We start from the raw sequence: 27,202 nt of genomic DNA on the forward strand, positions 1-27,202 counted from the left end.
CCATCAAAATCTGTTGTACAAATTAGATCTTTAAAGCTGAAGGGTTTATAAACATGCTTCTCAAAATATATTTTGAATTTGCCAAGGAAAAATGTATCACACAAACCCTTCCATTTTTTTATTACAATGAATAGTTAGAGAATGAAGTTATGTTATCTCATTTCAGAAAAAAAAGCTTCTATGAAAATCTTGTGAAACACTCTTTGTAATGCAATAGCAATTAACTTGTGCAGTGTTCAACCCTGCAAATGGGGAGAAATGAGCAATGTAGAACTTACAGCTCTTGTTAAATTGCTGTGTCAACTGTTGTTGCAATCCTCCAGGAATCTCTGCATTGCTTCCCAGAATGAATTAAATTTGAGCTACTTTCTCCAGTTATGCAGCTGAAGCGGCTCATGAGAATTATTGGAATGTGCAAAGAATAGCATATTGCACCTAAGCTTTTACGTTAGAATTTCTGTAGCTGTGAATACTGAAAGGGCTGCAGGAAGTCCAACTACATAAGCTTTAAAAGATGTTTTTATATCTTCTTTCACAGTTGTTTTTCTGTCCTAAGGGGAAAAATAAATCATCATCTCAGGTGAAAGACAAGTACAAGTAGGGATTTGGCATATATGTGTCAAAATGAAAATGCAACAGCTTCAAGTTTTGTCTAAAGCTAGCCTGCTGAAACTTAAATATTCAAGCAAGAAGTTAGGTTTTTGAAAATTCATTTAGCAATCTGTTACTTGATTTCTTCTGGTTTTGTCTAGAATTTAGAACTTCATGCAGAATTACTGGTTATCCATGTTAAGCTGAATAAGCCTTACAGTAGTGACTTGCCTCCAAATCCTGAAATCATTGAATATATTCTGGAATATTACTGTTGAAATGTCCCAACTAGAGGACTGTAAAATGTGAGTTTAAATGTTTTTTAAATTTGGATAAGCTTTCAGTGCCTTTAACTTACAGGCAAAAGTGCTGGCTTTTTACTTGGATATATTGGATCCCCTGAGCCAGAAGCTTTTTGCATAGCTAAAAGAACCCTTTCTATATCATTGTGTCCCGATTACTTTGTATCAGTGACATTAGGAGGACCTTTTTTCAACCTATGTTGGCGCTGCCTTCCACTGACTTTCGCCTTTCCAAACACAAGGAAATGGACAGTGGTGATGCATTTTGATTGTCAATTGGAACCCTGGGGAGTTAGTAAAAGTAATTTCAATGTTAATTTTGCTAGGACTTAGTCACAGCTGTGAGCCAGTACTAAACCTGTTCGAATGGCCTTCTTTATTGCTGCACTGTTTTTAGGTTGAAAAGGCTAACTTTAGAAACTTCTTTGGTGAACATTGCAGGGATACAGTTCACATATTCTCATACAAGCATCCAGGGAGAATTTTGAAAAAAACCTTAGGATTCTTCTGATATTACATAACATGCTGCAGTTCTAAATTGTTCCAGTTAGTACCAGGCATCATTATTGAGAGCCTCAGATGGAAGACCAACAGAAGATTTGTGTGGCAGCTACTATATCTTCTTTCACAAAAAGTTCTTGAAACTGAACTGCAGGTGGATGCTAGTTCTAACAAAATGTTGGCTAGACTGGTTTGGTGTCATTAAAATTCTTCAGTTTGTGTATCAATAAGAATAGACAAACAAATATTTCTGAAAGAATAGCTGCCTTCCTTTGAAAGGAGTTTTAGGTACCAGTGGTAGAAATGCAAGTCTGAAGTAGTTTGGATTTAGAGCTTTATCTCATGCCAGTGGATGTTACAATAAAAATATGTTCAAATGATAAGGAACAGATTATACCAGGAGGTACCATGCCCAGGACAAAGACTAATTGTTGAACATGGGTGTACCAAATGAATGTTTTTTCAAGCTTAGTTACTTGAGTACCTGCAATTTATGTCATGCAAAATGGACCATAGCGAAAAACCTGTGTCATTACATGGATTAAGTATAATGTAAACTTTGTGTTGTACCAATACCATGAAATTTTTCTTCAGGTATTAGAATTCTTAGTTAAAGGATTAGTGGATGGCTTTGGCTGCAAGATTCAACTGTGTAGCCTTGTACTTCAGCATAAGAAAAAAAGAAAAGTGGACTACAATTGTGTGTGTGCAGAAGGTAAAGAAGCCAATGAAATGTAACTGGCCATGAGAATGGCACTGTAGTTTTTGTCTTTCAGAAGTTGCATGATGTCTTGTGAATTGGTAGATAATTGATTGTAGAGTCCCCATCACGGAAGACTTTGTGACTGGACAGGGTGCTAGGTAATCTCAGCAAGGCTCCCTTTGCCGTCAAAGACTGGACTAGAGAGGTCAGGCTGTTGCATGGTTCTGTGATCCTTGTAACTCGACAAATACTCAGCTGAAGTATTTCTTATGGGATCTGATTACTGTAGGAAAGTGTGGCTGTTGATCACTCTTTGAAGAGATACTGTGTAATCCAGCCTCATCTGCTCCCAGGACTTGTTTTTAGGATCCTGTGACCCTCACTATAACCCTCATCTTTTCCCAGTTAAAATCTGGCATAAAAAATACAAACAGATCTAACTTTTATCTTCTGTGGAACTGAAAAGTAATGCATTTTTTTTTCCTGATGAAAACAAATTCTGGTAGACTGTCCTCTGTCACAGTTAACTAGATCATCGATTGTCAGACTCAAATGAGCAGAATTTCCAATGCTAAAGTGTCACTGGTCCATGACAGGATCAGTAAACATTAGCCTTCTTTGGTTTAAAATTGGTGTTTTCAGCTGGAATTACGGCTACAGGCTTTTTAAGATAGTATGACAAAGTAGATAATAAAGTGCCAAGAGTTGGACATTGCATTTTCAGTTTCATAAATAACAAGGTAGAGAATAAATGTGTGTTGTCTAATGAATCAAGGTTATTCAGCTCTTGAATACTCTATATAGCGCATTCTTTACTAATGCTATTTTTTAGATGTGGTAAATTAGAACTGTTTTTTAAGTGTATTATCTGTTTTCATAATTTTGGGTGACTGATGCATCAACTAGATATTTTACATCAGTGAAGCAGCTATTTTATCTTTCAGATGTGGACAGTTGCATAAGTTTTTTCAATATAAACTGAATTTCAAGTTAAACATAAAAGGAAAGAAAGAAACTGCTATAGGAGTATTTGTGTGTATACCCTTTAGATACTTGTGCCACAGGTTAATAATGACAAGAAAATCCATACAGCTGGACTCACCATCTCTTTGTGCTTTTAGTGTTCTCCTTTTAAATTGCACATATGTCTTAAACACGACTTTGCCTGTTCTGAGATAACCTTAGTAAATACTCCAAAGTATATTTAAAAAATATTTTTGAAAATTGTTCTTTCATGTGCTCTGTACCCTTAAGCTTCAGGAGTAAGGACAAAACAACTTTTAAACAGCTGTGGTCTGAGACCTGATGTGATTGTGTGAAGGTTCCTTGTGACCCTGACTCTTCAGCTGTTGAGCTGCCTTTATTAGGAGCAAGTGTTACTGAGCTTGAGGCTGGAGTTGCTGAAGGGATTCTCTTCCCGGGTTAGAGAAACTTCTGGCCTTCTCCAGAAAACTTAAAATGACTGAGGAGTTACCATGGGTACTCTTTATTACTGGAGTTGACATTAGCTTTGTGGGTTCAGGAGACTTTCTAGAGGTGGGCCTAATTTTTCCAATAGTGTTTATATTAAGGCTTTAAGCCTTCAGAACCAGAAGTGAAAAATGTCTGTACTTAAGTTTCACAGGTGTTCTCTCCTGAAATGCTCTTGGCTTGAACTGTGATGTTAAAGAGTGTGATTATGAGAAGTATCGTGTGTTGCTTGTAAAATATTATAAATAATATCTTTTAATGTGCAATTTCTGTCATGTATTTTTCATTGTCTAAGGTTTTTTCTGCAGTATTTCTTATATATCTATTTCTATATATCTATTCAAAATCTTATATATCTATTTTATTCCACCATATGATAAAGACAGTTAAATGTGAAATTTATTATTCATTGAGTAAGCACATCACTTGGTTTTCTTATTCTTGGGGAAATAGAAATCTTATTTTCAGTTAAACTTTGAAGTTATTTTTGCATAATTGAAGCTTTCATCATGCAGCTGTTTCAGCTGTTGAACCATTTAATCCTTTTTTTGATTCCTTTGCTGCTCAGCCTCTTAACTCGTGAGCCATATGGAGATATGGCTTTATAATGGCAGTCATATGTAGACAGGTGACTCATTTCAGTAACCACAAACTATTCTAGAGCACTGGCTGAGATGATCCTGAGAGCAGGGACACAGAGCCTTGCCTGCAGTGTCATGGTACAGTTCTGTCTGTGTTCGTTGTCACCCTGCCCTGGCCTTGGACAGGAGAGTGGGGATATCCCAGCTGTCAGCTCAGACACAAACCTTGGGAGACAAATGTGGGATGGAATCTAGTGAGACATTCAAGCTGGACTCAGAAGCACAAGATTACTTGCTAGGTTGTAAAATCCCTTGGAGGTGGTAGTGCTGGTAGTGCTTTTTATAAAATGGCTGAAAATCTCAGTGTGTTAACCATTGCTCTAGGCTATAACTCTAGTGGCTGGGTTTATATGTTTGTGTGCAAATAGACCATTATATATGTGGTTTATGCACAAAGTACATGTTAGAAATCCAGCTCAAGCTGTTCCTTTTGAGTGTGTGCAAGTTCGATGTTGTAATTCCAGAACGATTTTATTCCATGATACTAACTTTATTCAGATTACTTCATGTTATTATGCATCATGCAAAAATGAATTCTGTTGAATTATATCTTCATTTAAAAGATGATGTTGCATTGAATATAATGGCTCCAGGCTTTCTGGAGTCTAACATAATGCAGTTTTTCAGTTTGATGATCATGTGTAGAATGATTTGCAGTAAACTAAATAGCTTAAGAAATTTGATCACTTTATTCTGAAGCTACTTGTGCCTGCTTTTCTCAGCTGTTACAACTATCATACTGCTATTTGGTGAGTGTAGAGGTCACTGACATATGAATTAAGTTAAATTCAAAAAGAAAAAAGGTAAGTTATTGCACCTTTAGCAGGAATTGTTTCTGGGTTTGAGAATGGTGTAACCATTTAAAATGCTGAAGTTACTCAGCAGTATATATGATGAAAAAAGTCAGTTGAGTAATTGATGCTTTTACTAAGACTTTCTTTCAGTACTGTGATCAGCTTTGGTCCTATTTGATATTAGTCTTGAATTTTCAGCAGTAGGGTTTTTGAGACTCTCCTCTTGAGAGAGCACTAAATTGAGCTTGGTTGGGATTATCTACCTTTCTTTTTTCTGTCTTCTGATTGTTCCCCATGTGCAGGTTACATGCTGCTGTTTCAGTGCTCCACAGTGGTGGCACAGCTTTATTAACTGCAAAAGCACAATGGTGATGGTGATGCAAGAACTGTCAGTTAATGGGGCCTCTTGTTCCACTTTCCTTGAACTTCAGTCCAAGTTAGGTTGCAGAGTAGATGGCTGACCTACTTGTATTTTGGTCAAGCATTAATTTAAAATGGCATAAAAAGCTTTCCTTTTCCTGAAAAGCAGGAGCAGGGTAGAAAAGACCACTCTTTCTGAGGTTGGCCAAATTTAAGCATTCATTTCACGTTGTTACGTTTAGGGATTCCACATTTAAGTGATTTGTGTGTTTGAGAGCTGTATAAGGTCATGTAACATGTATCCAGATCGCTGAAAATCATGAGGAAGACTGGCTGCTCTGCTGTGCTTTCTTTTCTAAACCCTCAATAAGATTAGTGAAACCTTTGCAAACCAAAGAAAAGCTTTCACCTCCTCTCTTGCCTAACCTGGATCCCATGTGCCTCTTTTAAAGCAGCACCTTGTTTTGCACACTGAAAACTCTAGGTTTTTCAGTTGCATTAGGATTAAAGTAGGTTTAAGTGTACTGTGTATGTTTAAAAAAACCCCAAACAAATCAAAACCAACAACCCCTCCCACTTCTGCCTTTGCTCATCAAATTACATATACAGGGAAGGCCATAAAGTATGATCTCTGATCCTAATATTTAAGAATGACCTTCCAGGTAGCTTAGACCAATGAGTTTAGTACATGGTAAGGAGCCAGTTCATTATATGTATTACAAAAAATAATTACATGTTTTTAGGGAATATTTAATTCTACTAATTTAGAAGCTCATGTTGTCTAGATTACTAAATTGTAAGTAGAGGTATTCTGACCTTGTTGCAGTAATTACTATTTCAGGACCAGAAAATTAAATTGCCTAGAAACATGAGAATTCCTGGCTAAAGTTTAGCTCAGATTCACTGAGCTGAAAATCTGTTTAAATAGAATTCAAGAGTTTCTTTTTTTAGTGACCGTGTTAATGCAACTAAGTATTGAGTAACCTTCTCTCCAACTTTAACACAACCAAACAATTTAAACTCTCCTAATAGTTCTTCAGAAGCTGCACTCAGTTTGCTTTAAAATCTGAATTAATCTTATTTAATCTTAAATATGAAATACAGTCACGTGCTCTTTTGTACTTTTACAGTATAGCATTGATTTTGAAACACTTGAACAGACCTTTTATTGTTTCTAAATGAATAATTACTTATTTAACTTACTGTAAAGAAAGATAGTTGAAGTTAAATATGCCTCTGGTTGTTTTCTTTCTGCATTTATGAATTGTATTCTGCAGAGGTCTGTACATTTTGTATCAGTTCCAGAAATGAAACTAATGAAATGGGGCATAATCTGATGACTATCACAGCCGAAAATGTTGCTTTTAAGTTGTAAGGCTATCTTCCTTAGCAGTTTTTACATTGATAGTGTTTTCCCCAAATACTGAACTACCCTTTAATGTATTTTGAGGGTTGAGGAATGTTGCATGATGATTTGACCCACTTTTTGTCAGCAGGGCTACGACAGTGAGGGGATAATGACTGCAGAAAGAATTGGTAATTACGGAAGCTACTGTTTAGAGCCTTTTCACAGCTTTGATCTAAGCCAAAAATTATGGCAGGGGTCATTTAATTTCTGCTATAGGGTACAAGTCCTGGGGTACAGTTCTTTGCTAGCTTTGGCTGTCCCTTGCGCAAAAGCTATACTAGCAAATAATTTCTGGTGTTATAGGGTACTTGTGTTGAGGAGCTATCCTAGAAAATTGCTGGATTTGCTTACTAGAGAGTAATCCATTCAGCTCCAAGGAGTTTTGTGTGGAAATGTGATGTCTCTGTGCTGTTTATATCAAGTATAACATGAGCACATTGTGGTCTGTTGTTTTACTGGGTTTGGGGATCTTCTCTTTCACCTTCAGCAATGTCCATCTGAGACAGGAAGGTCTGTTATTCTTTGTGCTTTCTCTTTATCCATGGTAAGGAAATCATCACTTCCCCTTTTCCTTTTATTTATATTTCCAAAAAGTGACAGAAAAATTCACTAATATGTGAAGAGTGCACAGATTTTCCTGGGTTCGCCCAGGCAGCTTCCCCTGCCCCAGTCGGCCTTCCTAGTTTTTGCCAAGTATAGTCATCTGTATCCCGCTAAGATAAGCAGAAGGTGGGGTATGCTGACATCTTAATGCACAGATTTAGTTTCTAACAGTGATTTAGGCTTTGGAAACAAGTATGAGTTAAAGACAGGGCTGAATTTGGTTCCAATAAGGTATCTGAATTGGTTCTCTTCTGAAGTAAAGAACAGTAGCTCCTCAGTGCAACTTTCAGATTCAGGAGGACTGCCCTGTTTCACCTTAATTTAAGGGTTTAGATCTGCTTCCATTCAATGCATGTCAGTATTTCATTAATTAATATTACAGCCCTGTATTTCCTGAGGTGGAAAAATACAGCTTTTGACTGTGAAACAGTGAAACAACACATCTGTTTCCTAAGTGACGCATCTGCAAAGTGTGCCTACGTGTTTCACTGAGATATTTAAAAACACTCTCCTCCAGTGAAGCCAGTTGTATGATAAAAATACCTTCCCTTAAAATGGGCTATCCATGGTCTTTCCTAAAGGTTATAGTACACCAAATACTCAGCTTTGCAGCTATACAGAACCATATTATGACTGAAAACCCTGTGTTATTTTGAGTGTTGCGGTGTGGAGGGGGGCAAAAAAGACATTGCTTGAGCTTACAAGGTTTTCATCAGCCCACAGGAAGTGCTAAAGTACACGCTGATGAGAGAGCTGTGTTTGTGGAAATGGAGATCAGGCAGTGCTGTGCAGGTTCTGTGGTTATCTGTGCAGTTATGCTGCCCAGCTCCAGAGCTGGAAAAAATGCAAGTGAATTAAGGCATGCCTTTTCAGGTGAATAGCTTGTAAACAGAATGGGGAATGACTTTCCAAACAACTGTCATAGTTGCTTTTTCCTACCAAAATGTACTCTACTGTGTCACAGCTGATACAAAACTATTTTTGGCTGAGTGTGATATTTTGCAATGTTTGCTTGAATGTAAGAGAGTGCATTTATCATGTTTGAACTGACGGTTCTGGGCTCATACAGCCTGCTGTCCACAGCACACATCATTTCTAGAATGGTTATTGTACTGCTTTTTATTTATGTCCTTTTGTGGGGTTTCTGTTTTGAAGTAGAGCAGTGTTCTTGCTGGGTGGTCACATAAGTAAGTTTTGATGTCTGAGGCAGTGCTTCTTGTAATGTTCTATTTTGCTTCTTCATTATATGCCATTTTAGAACAGTTGTGTACATGGCACTTGTCTCTGCAACTGCTTTGCCAGTGCAGCTGTAAATGCTGTTTCATGGTTTCTTTCCTGGAGAATCCATCAGTATCACTCCTCTGCACTGTCCTTGTTTGTGCACTGTTGTAAAATTCTACTTGAACTAAATATTAAGTGTGTATGCTTTAGATATTTCCCTTGACATTTTACAAAAATTAGTTTTCATTATGAGTGTATATAACAAGCCATCTAATTCCACTAGGTAAAGGGTCAATTATTTATTTTTAAAGTATCTGGAGACTTAAAGATTTCTTGCTAACTAAATGCTTACAAAGTGTAATTTGCAATTTGAAGACGTGTGGTCTTTTGCCCCCTTCATGTTTTTTTTGAAACAAATCTAAAAGGATATTAATCTCAATTTTATTTATTTAGGAAGGATGCCAAGATATTATGGTTAATTTAATTTTGGGAGACTTTGACAGGACATATGAATTAGTGTGTGATGTCACAGGCATTACAAAGGTGAACGTTAGGAAAGGGTGAACGTTTGTAATTAAAAAGTTCTTCCTGCACTTTATCATTTTGATCACTCGATCCAAAACAGTGGAAAACCTCTGATTTGAAAAATCAGAGAGTATTTTTTGATGTTATTTTAACTGACAAATAATCCCGAGTTCTTCAGCTGGTTTTCTGGCAAAATTTACTCAAAGCCAAATTTTATTTCCTTTTTTTTTTCCTGCAGTGAAGAAAATGTTAATGTGGATTTTTCTCTCATACCTCCAGATAAAAAAAAAGTATAGTCTGAAAATGTTAAGGTTTGTTTTAGATATATGCAAGTATTTTAAAGCTCCCCACATCACTCTGTCAACTTTGCATCCTTAGCTGGTAGATCTATGCCATTTAAAGCATGTATTTTGCAGTGTTAATAATTTCTGTGGTCAGTGTCTGTTTAACTTAAAATAGAAACCTCTGCAAAGCCTCTGAAGGCAATTACTAGCTTCCCTGGTTAGAACAAAAATTGCAGAATGAAAGTACTACACCTACACACATTGGCTTGTCAAGCTGAGAATAAAAAATTATTTTTCCCCAAAGTCAGTGTTGTGCTATTTAAGGTATCTATCTCCTGGTTAGTTGGAAAAACACAGAGGAAGGCTGTGCTGGCAGGATGGTTAGGTTGTGAATGTGCAAAAAACCAGCACGTGTAACAGCAACATGTCTAACCAGCATGTCTGGCCACTAATGATGGGGAAGGAGGACAGGAGATAAGAGCTGCCAGCTCCAGGGCTCTGCCAGTCTTCTTTAGAGTGTGAGAGTGAGGTAGTATTTGTACATTGTACAAAATGTGCAGGCTAAGAGTCCTTTTGACTACGTTGGGTCATTGCCTCGTGTTGCAGGTGTGTTACTTCTGCAACACTTCTGTGCTGTGTGTTATTCAAATTGCTTGATCAGTAATTTTAAGTTTCATTTGTTTAATAAAGTAATCAGACTGTTATGACTAAAATGGCTGTTCTTACTCCTTTTATTATGCATTGTGAAATTTATATGCTGTAGGATTGCATCACAGAGTGTTAATGTGCCTGAAGAGTTTAATTTTAGAGACTGTCTCCTCACTAGAGTTGTGTGGGATTTTTTTACATGTGGTAATTATCACAGAAGTTTAATCTCTTTAGCGATCTGATGTGTGCTGAAACTATGGCTTAAGTGTGTGTTCATGACTTGTATATTTAGGGCAGTGAATGAGTGCTACTTTCAGTGGTTTCACACACAGCATTTAGCAAACTTGGGCATGGGTGAATATAATCCAATACCAAGGAGGTTGTTGTGGACCAAGCAACCTTCAACTCAGGGGTTTCCTTAATTGACAGAAGTGCAAAGAGTCTCTTGTTAGTCAGGGTTATGAATAACTACTATGAACTGATAGCTTTTTGTTATTTAATGTCATTTTATGTTATCTGCTAACTGAAAAATGTCTAGGTGGCAAATAATTCAGGTATCCAAACTAGAAAATCTAGGAATAAACATTGCTCCCAGTCTCAGAGGAGTGTGCCTGGTAGGAAATAAGCTTGCACAGTCTGTAACAGCGTGCATTTCCTAGATTCCTTCCTTTCGTGCTCACGGTTCACCAAATAGGTTGCTGTCAACTTCTTTCCGAAAATCATTTGGTCCATGGCTCTGCCAACTATAACACAGAGGCTGAATTCCCAAAGAAGTAGTGATTCAATTTCCTTTTACGGACTTTTCTCTGGTGTTTGTTGCTGTAGTTGTTTTCTTGATGGAGACTAAGGGATTATCTTAAATCCCTGTGGAAAAGGGTACTATTCTCCCTGTTTTATGGATTGAAGAAGAACTAGGCCCAAGTCATCGATTTGAGACTCTACCTTTAAAAAGCTAAAGCCTAACTTCTGTTAATAAAATGCAGTCATGTCTGCTGATCGCAATTAGAAGACTTCACAGCACTGAGTAGCAGTGATTAATCATGGTTTGATGCATTTCTTCCCTGCACCCAGGGGCTGGAATTTTTTGGTGTCACTTGGATGTGTAAACCAAAGCATACTTTTTTCCTATGTTTACTTTTCATATTAATTTATGGACTTTTTAGTGTCGGTAGCTGTGAATCTTAACAGCTTTTGTTACATGATTTCACAATATTGCTAAAGAAGTTATGTCACTTTCTTCTGTGTAAATAGTAAACAGATTGAACCCTGAAGAAACTGGAAACTCTTATAGAGCAAGCTCTTTGGACAAAATAGAAAAAAAAGTAATATCTAAATTGCTTTATTTAACCAGGGAATATGAGATTGAGCATATTCATGGTGGGTACACTTGGTAGCAAACCACAGTAGTTTGCACTTAAAGCACAGATTGTATTTGTTTCTGTACAATGGAGTCTTGTTTCCTTCCTATTCCGTGTGGAACAAAACCTGAGACTTCAGTGAGTAATAAGGCAAAATACTATAGCTGAAAGTTCTTAGGAGCTGCTAATTGAAGTTGAGTCATGTTCTTATACTAAGTAGTTCACTCCTTAGTCATGAAACTTGGAATCCTGACAGGTTGGACCCATGGTGACAAATCCTGTCATTCCAAAAATAAGTTTAAAAGGTAGTGTGACCAGGTGCTTTTCTCTTCTAGAGGCTGCTAGACTGTCTCAGCTTGCATCTGTAGAGTCCTTGGAGACAATGCATGGCGATGCCATTTGGCTTTCTAAATACGGATTAATTTCTTTCTTCTGTATGTCATCTTGAGGACAGTTAAACACTGGAATAGGCTGAAGAGAGAGGGTGTGCCATCTCCATCCCTGGTGGTTTCAAGATCCATCTGTATAAAAGCCCTGAACAACCTGGGCTGATCATGCTTGGAAGGTTCTGTCACTCTCTGATTGAGATGTTTCTCTGTTGTGGACTAGTTTGTCACCTAGGGCCACAGTTTAGTGATTGCTGTGCTTTAAAGGCCATTGTACACAGGACTGTAATTAGATTTTTTTTTTTTAATGCTGTCTTTTTGAGTATAGTGAAAAATATTTTCAAAATAAACATAACCTTCCTAAAGAGATCAGAATGTTAAAATCTCACTTTCAACAACCTCACCTGTTTCACAGGGAGAGTTCATCGGAGTTAATTGTTATTACAAGCTTGAAGGGGTTTAACTGAAGGATTTCTTTAAAAGCTTTTCCCCATCTTCCTGTTGAAAAATGCCTTAAGAGAAATTTTGGATTTCACTGGAATATTTTAGCTTCTTAATAGTCTGCATTTGTTGCACTGAAAAAAAAATCAAGTATTTCAACATGAACAAAGCAAGGAACTTTGCAAATTGCTTTCAAAGTAACAACATCAAAACCAACTTCTTGAGAGCAGAGGCAGCATATTGTGTTCAGCTGGTTTTGTGTGTGGTATCTGAAGGTCTGTTTGCTCATTATTAGTTAATATTTCCTAAAATCCTTGTGTGTTAAGCCTCCAGGATGTTTATAGCACTTCTTTTCACACAGTAGGGCACTAGCAGTGAGGAAGAAATTCAAGGTCTTTAGTATAAAGCATGGCTAGAATGTTCCCTAAGAGGAAGCTTTAAAAAAAAAAGCCACATTTATTTATTGGTCCGTTTCCTTGTGTCAAAGATCAATGTATCCTAATTTACAAGAATTGCTTAAAGGCCAGGGCCAAGAAACTTGAGCCTTGTTTGTTTGCATCATTTCCGTAGCTATTACAGTATGTACTGTTCAGTATGGAGTTACTTTCTGCAGTTGGACTTTGTGGTTTATTTTTAGCCTATATAAGCTCTCGTGGCTAAAGTGTGCTTGTGACAAAAGGCAGCAGGGGCTCTGAACTGGTAAGGCTTTCTCTGTGCTGCTTTTTTTGGTGGCCGCAGCACTGTGCTTAGCAGTTGGGAGACAAGAAAAAGGTGCTAAAGAGATGGGCCTGGAGTTGTGGAATGAGAAGAAAAAGAGTGGATGAAGCCAAACTGTTGTGGGAATATAGGAAGTGGGCGTGTGCACTGTGCTTTCCTATGGAGTTACAGGTTCTGCTGCAATCCAGCTGACCAAAGAACCCCCGGCCCTGGGAGACACAGGTGATCATTTGTGGAGAATCTATGCAGAACTCATCTTTCTTGTTGTATCTGTCTAAATTTTCTAGATTTTACATAACAGCTGTAGTTGTTCATATGTTTACAGTGAAATGGAAGACCCTGCAAAACAAAAAAAGAGTGCAATGAACTTTACTTGTGAAACCTCTGCAAATTCACTTGGAGGATGGGAGGACCAAACCCTGACGAAAAATGTGCTAAAGGCCTGGCTGCTGTAATAATTCTATTTTGTGAGGGTAGCATGACTCACACCACTTAATGTTCCTATCTCAGTGTACAGTTTATTTTTAAGTAGGGCTGTAAAAAATAGTGTTTTTCTGTTCCAGTTGTTGCTATGACTTCACAATATTTCCCTAAATACGCTTGCTCATACTTTCTCACAGCATAGTATTTGGCATATTAAAACCTTAATTCCATCAGTATTTCCTGAGTGCTGATCATTTTCATGCTTCTATGGAAAAAAAGGATAACTCTGTGTATTATGTAGTTCTAGTTGAGGAGGAATAAAAGGGTTTTTTTAAAAACCCAGTCACCACAACCTGTTCCCTCATTTAAGAAAATATTCCTGTGTTTGAGCTTTTTCAGTTTTTCCATTTGACTTTTCAGGGTAAATTTGCAGGAATGATATAGTTTAAGCTCTTTTGTTAAAGGTAAGTGGACACTGTATTATTACTTCAGAACACTTTCATTGTCTTTTCTATCTGTAATCGGAGAGGAAAAATACTGCTTGTGTGGTTTGGGAGAGTGGGGTGGATGACTTGCTGAAACTTCCCTTCAGGTTTATACTTCAGGGTTTCTTTTACCAAGATGCTGAACTCTACAGCTGTCTTCCAGATCTCTTCCAAATGGCAGTGAACACTTTGGTTGAAAGGTCTTGGTGTAGTGGAGAAAAGCTGCCCTAACCCTTCCTGACAACCTTCAGAACCTCATTCGTCCCTTGTTCCGTGTGGCGTGCCCGGCTGTTTAATTTTAAACTATTCTTTTGAATTTGTCCAGCTAGTTGCAAGCTTACTGCACTTTGATTTCTTCCTTATGCTGCTTATAGCTGTCTAAAAAAGGGCATGAGAAAATATCAACGCTTACAAATGAGATCTTTGCTTACCTTAATGTATTGTAAAAATTGCAAGGGACAAAATTTATCTGGAAAGAACACATTCCAGGTAAAGGTGTGCTTCTAGAGAAACTGACAATTGAATAGTGGTTTAGCTTTTCCCTCTTGGCTCAGTAAAAGCACAGGTGGAAATGCTGTTTTTTTGGTAATTACTAATTAAATAATTTGAAGATTGTTACACTAACAAGTAAAAATAATTTGTCTCTATATGATTTTCCCTTCTAGTTTGCCATTTTGCAGAACTCTTCTTACATTTCGGCTGTCTTTTAAAAATAAAATTCTAACAACTGGTGTTCCTGTTGTGGTTTTTAGTTTCATATTCACCATTAAGGTTATGTAAGCTTTTTGGGAACTGCATTATGTAAATGAATTGGATGAAAAACTGATAAGAAGAAACAGCTTGTCTTCCCAGCCAGAGTAATTTTGTTATGTTTGTGCTGCAACTGTCCAAAGAACTGTTTTGTTTCAGTAGCTGGGTTTTGTTATAAACAAGTGCCTACCCTTATGGCACCATTATTTTCAGTGTATCCCAGAAATGCTAATTTAGTGTTGAATTCTCCTTGCCTGGGAGGCTTTCAATGCCATTTCTCTCAGCAGCTTGTCATAACCACTGGGGCAGCAAGGTCAGGTTTGAAGACGTTTTCTGCCCCCTTTTGAGGGGCCATGGTCCATTAAGGGAAGCAAGATTGTTAGGGCAAAAAAAGAGAGGGAGCTTCAACTTACAGTCTACTGATAAAAGTATTTATCCCACAAAGGGTGGTAAAATCTGTTTACCTGTATGTATCCCTCGTAGTAGTTAGAGATAAACTTGGCAGGAGACATCCAAACAGGAGGACCTGGCGAAGTATCTGTAGAGATCAGACAGGGATTTGTGCATGTGTTTTGGGAGGCAGCTGTTTCCTTTCTCTCCTACCTCTTGGTCTCCAGCCCACAAACTGCATTTGTGGATGCAAGTGCCTGGATTTTTGTCTCAGTTATGTTTTTGATGTTAATCTTACATGTTAGCTTAGGGTAACCCTAACCTTTTTCATAGCTGGTGATTTATAAAGTCATCTGCTTCGATGAGGATAGATTATATTTTTCTTCCTTGCAGCTGTGTCAATAAAAGTGAAAATGCCTGAATTGTTAAAGTAATTACTTACTTCCAATAAAGCACAGAATTCAGAGCTGATGGGAGTTCTGTTTTTTTGTTTTGCTAAAATAGAAAAATGACAAGAAGACATTTATTTTTCTTTAAATCAACAAATTTTGGCCTTAAATATTTCCGGTGGGTTTCATAATACAGATTCCAGTGGAAAAGAAATAGGAGTCAGTGCAGGTGGTTGTTGCAGAAGCAAAGGTCAGTTGATTGTCTCATAGGAATGCTTTGAAAGTGGAGTAGTTGATGAGTAAGCATCTCACTGCTCAATCTTTTCTTTTGGTTGTAATAGGAAATTTTATCATTAAATAAACTCAAGAGTAGTGAAATGTGATATAAGCAGATGCATTGAGTGTTTTCTGGACAACCAAAATCATGATAAGAACCACAAACTTTGTATGGTAGAGGTTTTCTGTTCCAAAATGCCCTGTGTGGTTACTTCTTGTTTTTATTTGGCACCTCTAGATATGAATATTAAATGACGTTGCCTAACATAATTTTTTTCTCATAACTTCATAATTCCACTGCATTAATAATGCTCATAAATGGTTTTTTTTTCCTGTTTTTACAGATTCTGAAGGTGTTTAAGCTCTGAATACTTACAAGCTCATCATACGTAGCAATGTCTGGCTCATACGATGATTCCGTTGGCGTAGAAGTTTCTAGTGATAGCTTCTGGGAGGTAATCCAAATGTTTTATTCAATATTTTGATTTTATTTTTTATTCTCACTGTAGAAAATCTGATTTTTGTGCACTGTAAATTGTGGAAAGAGTTGCAATACAAGACACATTGGTTATTGTGATCTGCAGAAATAGCCTTCGGGGTAGAAATTACCTTTTGGATTTTGACCTAGTTCTGTTGAGGGCTTTAATGGGCACAAACTTGAGGATCATCCATGTGGGTAAGGTATGGAATTCAGAATTGAACCTTTGTCAGTTTTTACTGTCAAGGAAGGGCATGTGTGAGTAGCTTTTAAAATGATCAGTATTAAATCTAAAGTAACTGTTCCAGGCTACTGTAAGTGTACATAAGTTACAAATGTGTAAGACAGCGTGTGGATGTACTGCCTGTTTCCTGTTTGTATCTGGATATAAATGTAAACTTTTTTGAGAGAAGTTATGCTTATCTCAGTGTAAAAGGGTACATGCAGAAAGACAGTATAAAGTACTTCATAGTACCAGTAATTTGTGCTGCCCCAGTCTGACAGAGGCTTTCAGATGCTGTGCTAATTTAAGGTCTAAAGAAAGGAAACTTCAGAAAGCAGAAATACTTTTACAAAACCAGATCTTTTTCTTAGAGTAAAAAGAAAGGTTTGACAGCGCCAACTCTGGCACAATTGGAGGTAAGCACACTGTCCAAATTAGCTGTATTCAGTAGGACAAACTTCTGCCATTTGAGAGGGAGCTCTTTGGAGTTTGAACTATAGCAAACATGAAAACAGCTCAGGGGAACCTGTCTGAATATTTCTGTTAGCAGAGACCTGTGTATGACAGCTTGATTTTGGTGACCTGGTACTGTATTTCCTTTTAAATGTAAGCTTTTCTAGACCACTAAACTGTGCTCTTTGTAATGGCAGCATATTACATTTTGATGCAGATCTCCCATGGTTTTTCAATATATTTTCTAAAGGACCTAATGCCAATGAGGTTCTTGTTGAGTAGACAGGTACAGTTTTTTGAGGAGACATATTAACTGTTATGTTAAATATATCTGTCTTATTTATAAAGAAGTTCTTTTAAAATCACTGTATTCTAAGCCTTGACCCCTTTTGTTGTAGGGGTACTCTGTAGGATGACTGCAGAGAGGCTGTGGGACCTCTACTCACAGAGCTGGCTGTGATCCTGAGCAATCTGAGCTATCACACCTGCTCTGAGCAGGGGATTGGATTACCTGATCTCCAGAGGGTCCTTCCAACCTCAATTTTACTGTATGATTTGTTTTATGCTGAGGCAACTTCCTGAGCAGGCTTCCTTGCTAGGAGTGTTTCAAAATAAAATGAGGCAAGTCAGGAAAAAAAGAATTCTGGACCAAAGGGGATATTTTGATGTGTGTTGGGCATCATATACTTGGCAGCAGAATGTGATTTCTGGCTGGCTGTTCCGTACCAAGCTGTTGTCTTCCATCAAGTAATCATGTCTGGAAGCATAAAAGCTGAGTGAATAAGAATGAAAATTCTGTAAACTAGGATGATTATGTTTGGACAAATTTGAACTCAAAGAATTAAATCCAATAAAGGATGATCAGAAATGACAATTACCTTAAATGAGGGCCTTCACGAAGATTTGCTTAAATGTATTTGATGCTTATTATAGGTGGCTTATTTGTGTTTGTGCTTTTGGTGATTTATTTTACATCATTTTGTAAACACTATTACTTAAGTCTGTTTCTTTGGACTTTTCTGTGTATTCTTTCCAAAAGGGCAGGACTGCAGTCTGTTTCATAAGCAATGTGAGTAGGCTAATGTATAATGCATGAGCATACCTTTCTTTATCCTTGGATAAGGAAATGTTAGACTTCTGTATAGCAATCAGTTGGTTTCCATATAGGGTTTTCCATGCTTTCTCTTTTTTGATTTATAACCACAAAGGTTGTTCTTTGCTGTTGAAGTGCTACTTGGAAAGTCATGGCAATCAGGTGAAATTCCAGGTGACAGGAAAGAAATGTTGTACCTGTCTTTAGAAGGGGTGGGAGGAAGGACCCTGGGAACTACGGACCTGTCAAACTCACCTGCGTGCCTGGGAAGATCATGGGACAGACCCTCTCAGAAGCTCTGATAAGGCACAGGGACAACAGGAAGGTTATTTGAGACAACCAAGGGCAAATCTTGTGTGACCAACCTTGTGGCCTTTTCCAGTGGAGTGGCTCCATCAGTGGACAAGAGAAGGGGTACAGGTGTCATTTATGTGGATTGCTGTAAAGCCTTTGACTCCCACAACATCCTTCTCTCCAAATTGAAGAGACATGGATTCCATGGGTGGATTGCTGGATGGAAAAGGAATTACTTGGGTGGTTGTATCCAGAGGGAAGCAGTCAGTGGCTCAGAATCCCAATGGAGATCAGTTACAAGTGCTGTCTCTCAGGTGACCATACTGGGACCGGTGTTAGTTAATATCATCATTAATGGCATATTGGGATTGAGGGCACCCTCAGCAGGTCTGCAGATGACACCAGGCTGAGGGTGCAGTGACAATCCAGAGGGACCTGGACAAGCTCGGGCAGTGGCCCATGGGAATCTCATAAGGTTTAACAAGAGCAAGTGCTGGTGCTGCACCTGGGTCGGGGGAACCCCTGGGTTCAATCCAGGTGGGGATGAGCAGAGGGAGCAGCCCTGGCAGGAGGACTTGGGGGTGCTGTGGGTGAGAGCTCAACATGCCCCAGCCCAGAACCCCCCTGAGCTGGGCTCAGCCCCCAGTGTGGGCAGCAGGGGAGGGGGGATTCTGTCCCTCTGCCTCGCTCTGCTGAGACCCCCCTGCAGGGCTGCATCCAGCCCTGGGATCCCAGCACAGGAAGGACAGGGAGCTGCTGGAGCCAGTCCAGAGCAGGGACACCAAGGGGAGCAGAGGGATGGAGCAGCTCTGCAAGGAGGAAAGGCTGAGGGAACTGGGATTGTTCAGCCTGGAGAAGAGAAGGCTTTGGGGTGACTTCATTGTGGCCTTGCAGTGCCTGAAGGGAGCCCACAGGAAAGATGGAGAGAGACTCTTGACAAGGGCCTGAAGTGACAGGACAAGGGGCAATGGCTTCACACTGACAGAGGGTGGGTTTAGATGGGGTATGAGGAAGACATTCTTCCCTGTGAGGGTGGGGAGGCCCTGGCACAGGTTGCCCAGAGAAGCTGTGGCTGCCCCAGCCTTGGAGGTGTCCAAGGCCAGGTTGGATGGGGCTTGGAGCAAGCTGGGATAGTGGAAGGTGTCCCTGCCCATGGCAGGAGGTTGGAACAAGATGATCTTTAAGATCCCTTCCAACCCAAACCATTCCATGATACATCTGGTTTGGAGTCATCTTTCCAAAGTAAATTTGACTGATATTTAGTCTAAAGCTCATCCTTTTTTATATGTTCTAAATTGGTTGTTTTATTTCTGAAGATTGTGACTTTGAATTTTGGTCTTAGTCTTTCTCGATAGGGTTAAACAGCTTTGATCGATGTGTTCTGTTTGATTCCATTAAAAAAGATGTGGTGCATTTGGAATGCTAGCTGAGTGCTTCATGCCTCAGGTCACAGAAGTAAAGAACTCTTAAATCAATTTGGAAGTTTTGTTACTACAGATTCTCTCATTTACATTTGTTTTTGAAGTCAGCTTGCAGTTTGTTAAAAGGTACTTTGCTATGTTTTACTGCCACAGCTGAAAGCAGTGAATGTATTTAAACTGGGCTGTGGCACAGAAGTGACAGTCTGGCAGGGTAAGCTCTTGAGTTTGTTCCCTTGCACTCCAAAATAGCTCAGATTTATTTACCTTTGAACTGTGGTACAAAGCCCATCTTTTTCTTGAAAGGCATTTAGGATAGAGTGGGGTGGCTGGCTGTGGGACCTAGCTGAAAAACCGACTGTGAAAGCTGTTTTTTGCTCACTATATATCTGTTGAAACTAAGACAACAACTTTTAGTTGTTGAAAGTTGTTGTTCTGTTGAGCTGATGAGAACTGTACTTAATAAAACTTTGATAAGTGAACTTCAAAGCTTTTGCCATTGCATTGACAGAGATTTCATTGTGTTTAGGAAATGAAACACTTTGTTCTCTATCAGTTTTCTGACTTTAGAAGGCTTTGTTTTCTTTTGGAACTGTCACTGCCTTTGCTATGGTTTCTTACTGAAAAATATGAATCTAGAGTCTGTCGTTGCCTGGTAGTAGATGTACTGCTCTAACCTTGTCTGGGTGCATATGCTCAGACTGTCCATGGAGCAATTCAATGCAGGTTACTTCATCTGTTAAGCTTTTTTTATTAAGTTGCTATTTCAATACTGTTCATGGAAACTTCCAGTTCCAGCACTGAGAGTTAAGCTCAGTGCTGGAAATACAATACGAATAGTAACTTGTTTCCTCTAAAGGTCAGTATTTTTTATTGCAACACAGATATTGTTATCAGGTTCTGATTTGTGGTTGGGAAATTGTTGCCTTGTTGAAAGGGAATTGGAGAAGTTGCTGTTTGGACTCGAGTTCTTGGTGATGGTTTACTGTAGATCTGGCAGTCAAAAAATGTGGGTAGATCAAGGCTTAGGCAGAGGTAGTATCTTGCATCAGAACAGCTGATACGACTGAATAAAACAGGCTTTCAGAATTATACGTGTTTGTTTAGCATGCAGTAGAAATAGCAGCAGCTTTCACAATGAAATTGAATCTTTTTTTCTTATTTGCTTAACCCAAGATATTACTTAAAAGCTTTTTGTCTTCTAGCAGGATGATAAAATCCTTTTCAGAAGAATAAATCCTTTCCTTTTCCTCTAATTTCTTCAGGTGTTTAGTCAACAAAACTACTGTAGGAGTGAGAGAATTTTGTACATATTTTAATAAAGGGTGCTTGGAGAACAAAGAATTGAAAAATAATAAGAAAATACTTTCTGAAAGGTAATTACCATGATAACAGTGGAGGATTTCATCAAAGTTTCAGTTGTAGTAGTGTCTTAGATTACTCAAGAAATGGAGGTTTCTCTCAATTTATTTTTCTGTCAAGCTTCAGGGTACCTTGATGTGTCTGGTTAAGCTCATAACTCTCTCTAGCTGCAGAAATCTTAAAGACTGAGCCATATTGTTGATAGGATGTTGAAGGAATTCCTTCATCGGTGTTACTTAGCTGACAAGGATATGCTTTGGGTAATCAAAGGTTATTGCTGATAGCCTGAAGCAGGGTGGCAGCAAGTTTTCCAAGGGAAAGCAGAAAATGTACAAATTGAAACCCTTTGTATTTCTTTTTCATCTATTATATGGAGTCTAAGCTTTTGCATGACTGCTGTAAATGCATCTTAGTTTGTGATAATTATTTAGGGCACTTTCTGCATCCAAAAATAGACCGTGGCAAAACTGGTTAGTTCCAACATTGTGTTGCTTTAGTGAAACACGAGAAGTGGGCAAACCTATTGGCCTTGTCCTATTGAAGTAGTTTTGGAATGCCCATGAAAGAATTTGTTATATTAATAATTAACAAAATACATCATAAAATTTGCCTTCTGCTTATTAAGCCCCAGTCTTATGCTTGGTAATCACTATCAGGGGCATATTAAAAGAAAAGTGCCTTGGGCAAGATGAGACCAATGCTCTTGCTCAGTTACATACCTGTGAAGGTAAGAAAGCCAATGAGTGAGTGTTCCTAGAGATCAAAGTGGAAGTGTATGCATATCTGGCAAGGTAAGACATCAAAAGGAGCAGCTACCCTGTCTGTGGAGGCACTTACTTTAAATGAGCTCTAGGTCCCCCAGAGACTGTGTGCTCCTTATCCCCTAGGTGTGCTTCCTTATCTCCCTGACTTTCTGCTAACATCAGCAATATGGAGCCCATTTATTGCAGGGGTGTTTAAAACACCTACTACCCAAACAGAAATAGTCACTCTGAACAGCTGCTAAACCTGCAGCTGGGATTATTTTAGTGCTGTGAGCGATTCCCTTGGAGGACAGGACCTGGTGTGCATTTCGAAGTGCTGAACACAGGGCTTTTGTTGCATTCTGAAGGATTTGCTGAGAATCCACTAGCAATATAAGATTTCCAGCCTCAGACAGTGGAAGCTGATCCCCTGTGTAGGATGAGTGAATCAAATTTGGCCACTGTTTGCATTGCCATTGTCCCCTGCCCCCTTCTAACCACATTAAAAAAAACAAAACAAACCACTAAAAAAATTCTACCCAAAAAAAACCCCCCCAAACCAACCAAAGCAAGGCCCAAATGAAACACTCTGGATAAAAAATATTTGGACTCTGCAATAGTAGATTCCTGTCACATAGACGTTTTTTAAATCTCCTCCTAACTTTGAGCAACAGAATATTTTTCATTTATAGTGCCAGGTGTTTGCTTTACTGGTGTATTTGGCTTAAGATTTTGTGTGTTTAAGAGCTTCCTCAGGATTTTTCTTGTAACCAGTGGTGAATTTATATGCATAAACTTCCCCAGAGCTAGCACTCATAGGTACTGGGACTGTGTATGTGCAAATTATGCAGCAAGATAATTATTTTTATTTATAAAAACCACACAGTGGTTATAGATGTTAATGCTGGTTGAAATGTTTGGAAACTTCCTGTTTGACGTAGCTGGAAAGAAATTTTGCTCATGGTTCAATGGAATGCTGGAAATAGTGTGTGTCCCCATGCTGGCCACTGATGTGTGGGTTTCACTGTGAACCTCTAGAGCTTATTATTCTGTTTCGTGCCTAGGAGTATTTGCCCCTAAAAATACCCTTGTTGGCTTTCTTTTGAATGGTTCCAGTTCATAAGGGCTGACTTGTTATGAATAAGCTCTGCAAGCTTGGAAAAAGAGTTGACATCAACTCTATCTTCAGGCATTTGAAACTCCTGAAGTATTTGTGGTTATAGTGATTATCATGATATGCTGAAATTACTTAAGAGGAGTTTAGCAATAGCTGAACGTTTGCCACCTTCTGGGCTGCTAACAAATGAAAATACTCTTCTTTTTTCTCTGTGTACCAGAAAAACCTGCAAAGTATGTTTAACACTCTAGGCTTTTATGCTGCTCTATGAATATGCCTTAAAATAAAAGTCTAACAGTTGAGGTAAAGGAGCCTACATAATTTAAGACTCCTTTGTGTTTAGTGCTTTGAAATTGTAGAATAATGAGGTTGTAAACTCTTAGATATTCCCACTAAAGATCCTGTCAGTGACAGTGCTTGGCTCCCTTGGTCTAAAGAAAGCTGCCTGGACTGCCAACTATAGGATGATCAATGCCTCATCAGAGGGTGCCTCTGTGTTATTTTCTGGATATTACTGAGTCCCTAAATCTTAGATTTGGCAGAGAGTTTGAGGTGACATTGCTGTGCTCATGCCTGAGAGGAAATTATAAAATCAGAAGGAATGCTTTCTTGATTAAGTTAAGTGGAGACCTGATGCCATCTATAATGCCTGTGAGAGATAAATGGGCAAAATAGGATCAACTGAGGTTTATTAGTAGCAAAGCTCAGTATATTTTGCAGTGGAAAAGAGTTAAAACAGATGGTTACTTCAAATTAGAACAGGTAGGGAGAGTGACACAAAACTGTGAATCACAATTTTCACAGAATTAACTGATTGCATCAAAAAAGTGACCATTATAGTGGTATTTTTAAGAAATAAACTCTTGGTTATTTTCCTTTTGAAGTGTTTCTGAAAAATGAGGGTAAACAGCAACTGATTTTGATATCCTATAATAAACTATCTCTTTCAGATGGATGTAATGTTGATACTAAAATGAAAGTAGGGTATAGTTTTTAAATATCTATTTTTCTTCTTGAAATGGTAAGAAAGTTTGTAATCTTACAATTTACTTTTCTGAAACAAATATTTTATTTGTAGGACATGGAAACTTAGAACGTCATGTCATAATTTCATTCATGTCTTAGTTGTCTGCTGTCTGTTTAACAGGAAATAGCCCAATGCTCAGAATGATCAGAAAGTTATTCTGACTAGCAAAATCACATCTGTTCATGTACTGTACAGGGCTCACTGAGAAATCTGAAAATTGCTGGGCATTATGTAAATGTGGCTCTGACTGAAACCTGAAACAAAGAAGCACAGGATTTTTTTTTGTTTGTGTTTTTCCTGGCCAGGTGCTACAAATAGAAGAATTTTTCATTTTTAATTTGCTCAAATAGTTGTTGTGAAGGGGAAGGGGGAAGTCTTGCAGAATGTTTGCCAGTAACCTCAGAAACTGGAAAAAGGAGTCTTGAATAAACAATGTATATAACATAATGCTTTTCAGAGTTCAGGATGTCTTGAGTGTGTTTCTGGGTTTTTCATTTATTGTTTTAACTTATCTACAGTTAATCTGGTAGTTCCTTGGTGACATAAAAGCTGGAATTCTTTTCCCTTTACTTGGCTCTGTGGTCTAAGGACCTTGTGCCTCAAACCTCATCTCCTACAGTGACAAGGCTGCACATTCCTCTTCTCAAAGATTTGTCATTGCAGCGTCCATAACTTAAAATGCAATTTTTTTTAAGAAACCACTAGGTTTTTAAAGTGTTACATGCCAAGTTATATAACTTATGTTCTCTGTCATGAAACACAGAAGAAATGCTGTATTTCCAAAATTCTAGCATTCTTCATAGGGCAAATTTCAGTGTAAAAGGCTTTCTTTGCAAGACTAGGTTATTTTCTAGTATTGTAGGCCTGGTTGCTCCTTATGCTGATTCTAAACTGTGATGCTGAGTTCCTTCAGTCCTCCTGGGAGGAGGAGGGAGTGTGAGTGAATTATCCGTGGTGTGCATGCAGCTCTTTAAAGGTGGCCTAATGAGATAACAGTGAATGGACCATCATAGGTAAGCTCGGTTCAGTTCTCTGAATACCTGCCTGAAATTTGGCAACTGCTAGATGTTACCATGAGATTAGAGTTTGCTCAGACAATGCAAAATGAAAGGATTAAAAGTACCACAAGGCAGCCAGCTCTCATTCAATATTAGCATTTAAAATGCTAATTTAATAGTGAAGATTTATGAAAGGAAATGTTCATGTTACAGACATAAATCCCTGGGCACATAGCTGGAGACACAAATTGATGCTGATATAAGGCTTCAGTAGTTGTGCCAAGCTAACCTGTTTTGAAAATCTGCTTGTCTGTGAACCTACAGATGGAGTAATTTTGAGCAGATGAATGATTTGTCTTTCATTACAAAGACTGTAGAAAGTATTCTTGGAGGTATTTAATTTCCTTAACACTTTGATGACGTAGGTATAACTGCCTGCTCCTCGATCTGCACTTCTCCTGAAAACAGGAGGTTATCTTTCATGCTTTCTTGGTAATAGATGCAATCAGTTGACATGGATGCATTGACTCTCTCTGGTAGCTTCTTATCTTCAGTTCTATTGTGGCTTATGTTTAAATGTGCAGGGGGTATGTGTATGCATTTGTTTACATGATTTAGATGAATCAGTGACTGCTAACTAATGCATTACTTAAATGCTAACTAAATTCCTTTGATCTGTTGAAGTGGATCTAGTCCAAATGAAAAAACGTGCTCAAATGAATTCTTTGAAGCCACTGTCTAAGAGAAATGGTTTTGTTATTGATAGTTTTGATTTTATTTTTTTCCCAGATTTAATGAGAAGTCCTAACATCTGTCTGTATTTATTAGTGTAGTCGTGTATTCTTCCAGCATTTAATATAGGGATTATTTTCCCTTTTAAGAATATTCCCCTGTATACCATTTTTCTCAAGCAAATGGCTTGCATGTGCATCAGCTGACAAAGTTCTGAGTAAATGAACCTAAAAGTTGGATGTATTTCTGTATGTCAGATGGGAAGCAGGTATGATTCAAATGTAAGAATGACTAGCGTGCTTTGAGTATTTGAATGTTTATCTACTGCCTTGCTGCTAATCTTCATTTTTCAGTCAGGTGGTTAGGGCAGATAAGAAACTGGCTGTGATATTTAATAGGCTGTGCAAATTCTCTTAACAGAGTTCTTAGGTCTTGTTTAATGTTTACAAAAGCCAGGCTGAGTGACCTTGAATTCAGTGGAAATGTTACTCTGGGAGCAGTGTGTAAGGCTTTTTTTCCTTTCAGACGTTTAGATTTGCTATTCCATGTTGGTGTGTGAAAAGGGAGTGTTAATTATATAGTGGATGTTCATTATATAGTGTGCATTTTGCTCCATGTCCTCATTTTATTGTAGCTTGTACATTGAGCAGCTGTGGGGTTTTTAGTATTTACAATTCTAAGTATGGGAGCTCCACGTCATTGCTGTCAGTATCTTCCCACATTAAATTCTAGAGTATACTTTGGAAATAATTGCTATCTGGTTTGTCAGCAGTGAGTGCATTCTTAAAAACTATTATTATGGTTGATAGAGATGTTGCAATGCTCCTTTGCATGTCTGTGCAGTTTTATTAATCCTGAAAGATTAAACACAGCATAAAATTAAGGTATTAGGTACTTGATAATAAACAATGAAGAGGGGAAGAAATACTCTATTATTTCTCTTCATTTTCTCCACTATCTAGAACATTACCAAGAAATAATAATGCAGAACAATTGTGGTGACTGCCCATAATTACATTGCAGGCCTAATAAAATATAATAAAGCTTTCACTTTTAAAATTAACAACTATTTTTTACAGGGGAGCTTGTAGCCTTTGTTATATTCTTGCAGTTAGGTTTTATGATTAATTGATTTAAGATTAATGAACCGAATTCCATAATGGATTATTTCCTGCTGTATTATCTTACTCTTAGTTAACAGTATTTGTGTTAATTAGAGATTTATCTTGTTTTCAGAGCTTTCAAGCAGAAATTAAGTATTTGTCTCTTGGTAGGTTGGAAATTACAAGAGGACAGTAAAACGAATTGATGATGGCCACAGACTTTGCAATGATCTTATGAATTGTATTCATGAGCGGGCACGGATAGAGAAGGTCTATGCTCAGCAGCTCACAGAATGGGCTAAAAGGTGGAAGCAGCTTGTGGAGAAAGGTAATGCCTTCTGAGTTTGAACTCTGACAACTTTCTCAAATGGAAAAAAATGTTTCTGTATATCTTTGTTTTGGTAAGTACAAAGTAGAAATATTGTGTGTTTTAGCCTATAATGGAGTCTTTGCAAGAGGCTCAGTAATGTGACAAATGACCAAGCTTTTTTTGAT

General features: G+C 38.1%; 1 protein-coding gene across 8 annotated transcripts in view; it reads left to right on the plus strand.

The window, feature by feature from the left end:
- Positions 1-27,202, plus strand: part of PACSIN2 (protein kinase C and casein kinase substrate in neurons 2) — a 53,881-nt gene that overhangs the window by 11,554 nt on the left and 15,125 nt on the right. For 6 of the 8 annotated variants that reach the window (XM_042051180.1, XM_042051184.1, XM_042051187.1 and 3 more), the window contains exons 2-3: positions 16,011-16,121; positions 26,879-27,035. In XM_042051180.1, coding sequence (XP_041907114.1) covers positions 16,062-16,121; positions 26,879-27,035 — 217 coding nt within the window. In that variant the 5' untranslated portion in view covers positions 16,011-16,061. Of the gene's footprint in view, positions 1-12,944; positions 13,176-13,606; positions 13,841-16,010; positions 16,122-26,878; positions 27,036-27,202 lie in introns of those variants that run through there. The other 2 variants (XM_042051183.1, XM_042051182.1) reach the window with 2 other exon arrangements.

The sequence above is a fragment of the Corvus kubaryi genome, unplaced genomic scaffold (genome assembly GCF_017639235.1).
Source record: "Corvus kubaryi isolate FWS band 111438036 unplaced genomic scaffold, C.kubaryi_AGA036_p1.0 74, whole genome shotgun sequence".
NCBI lineage: Eukaryota > Metazoa > Chordata > Aves > Passeriformes > Corvidae > Corvus > Corvus kubaryi.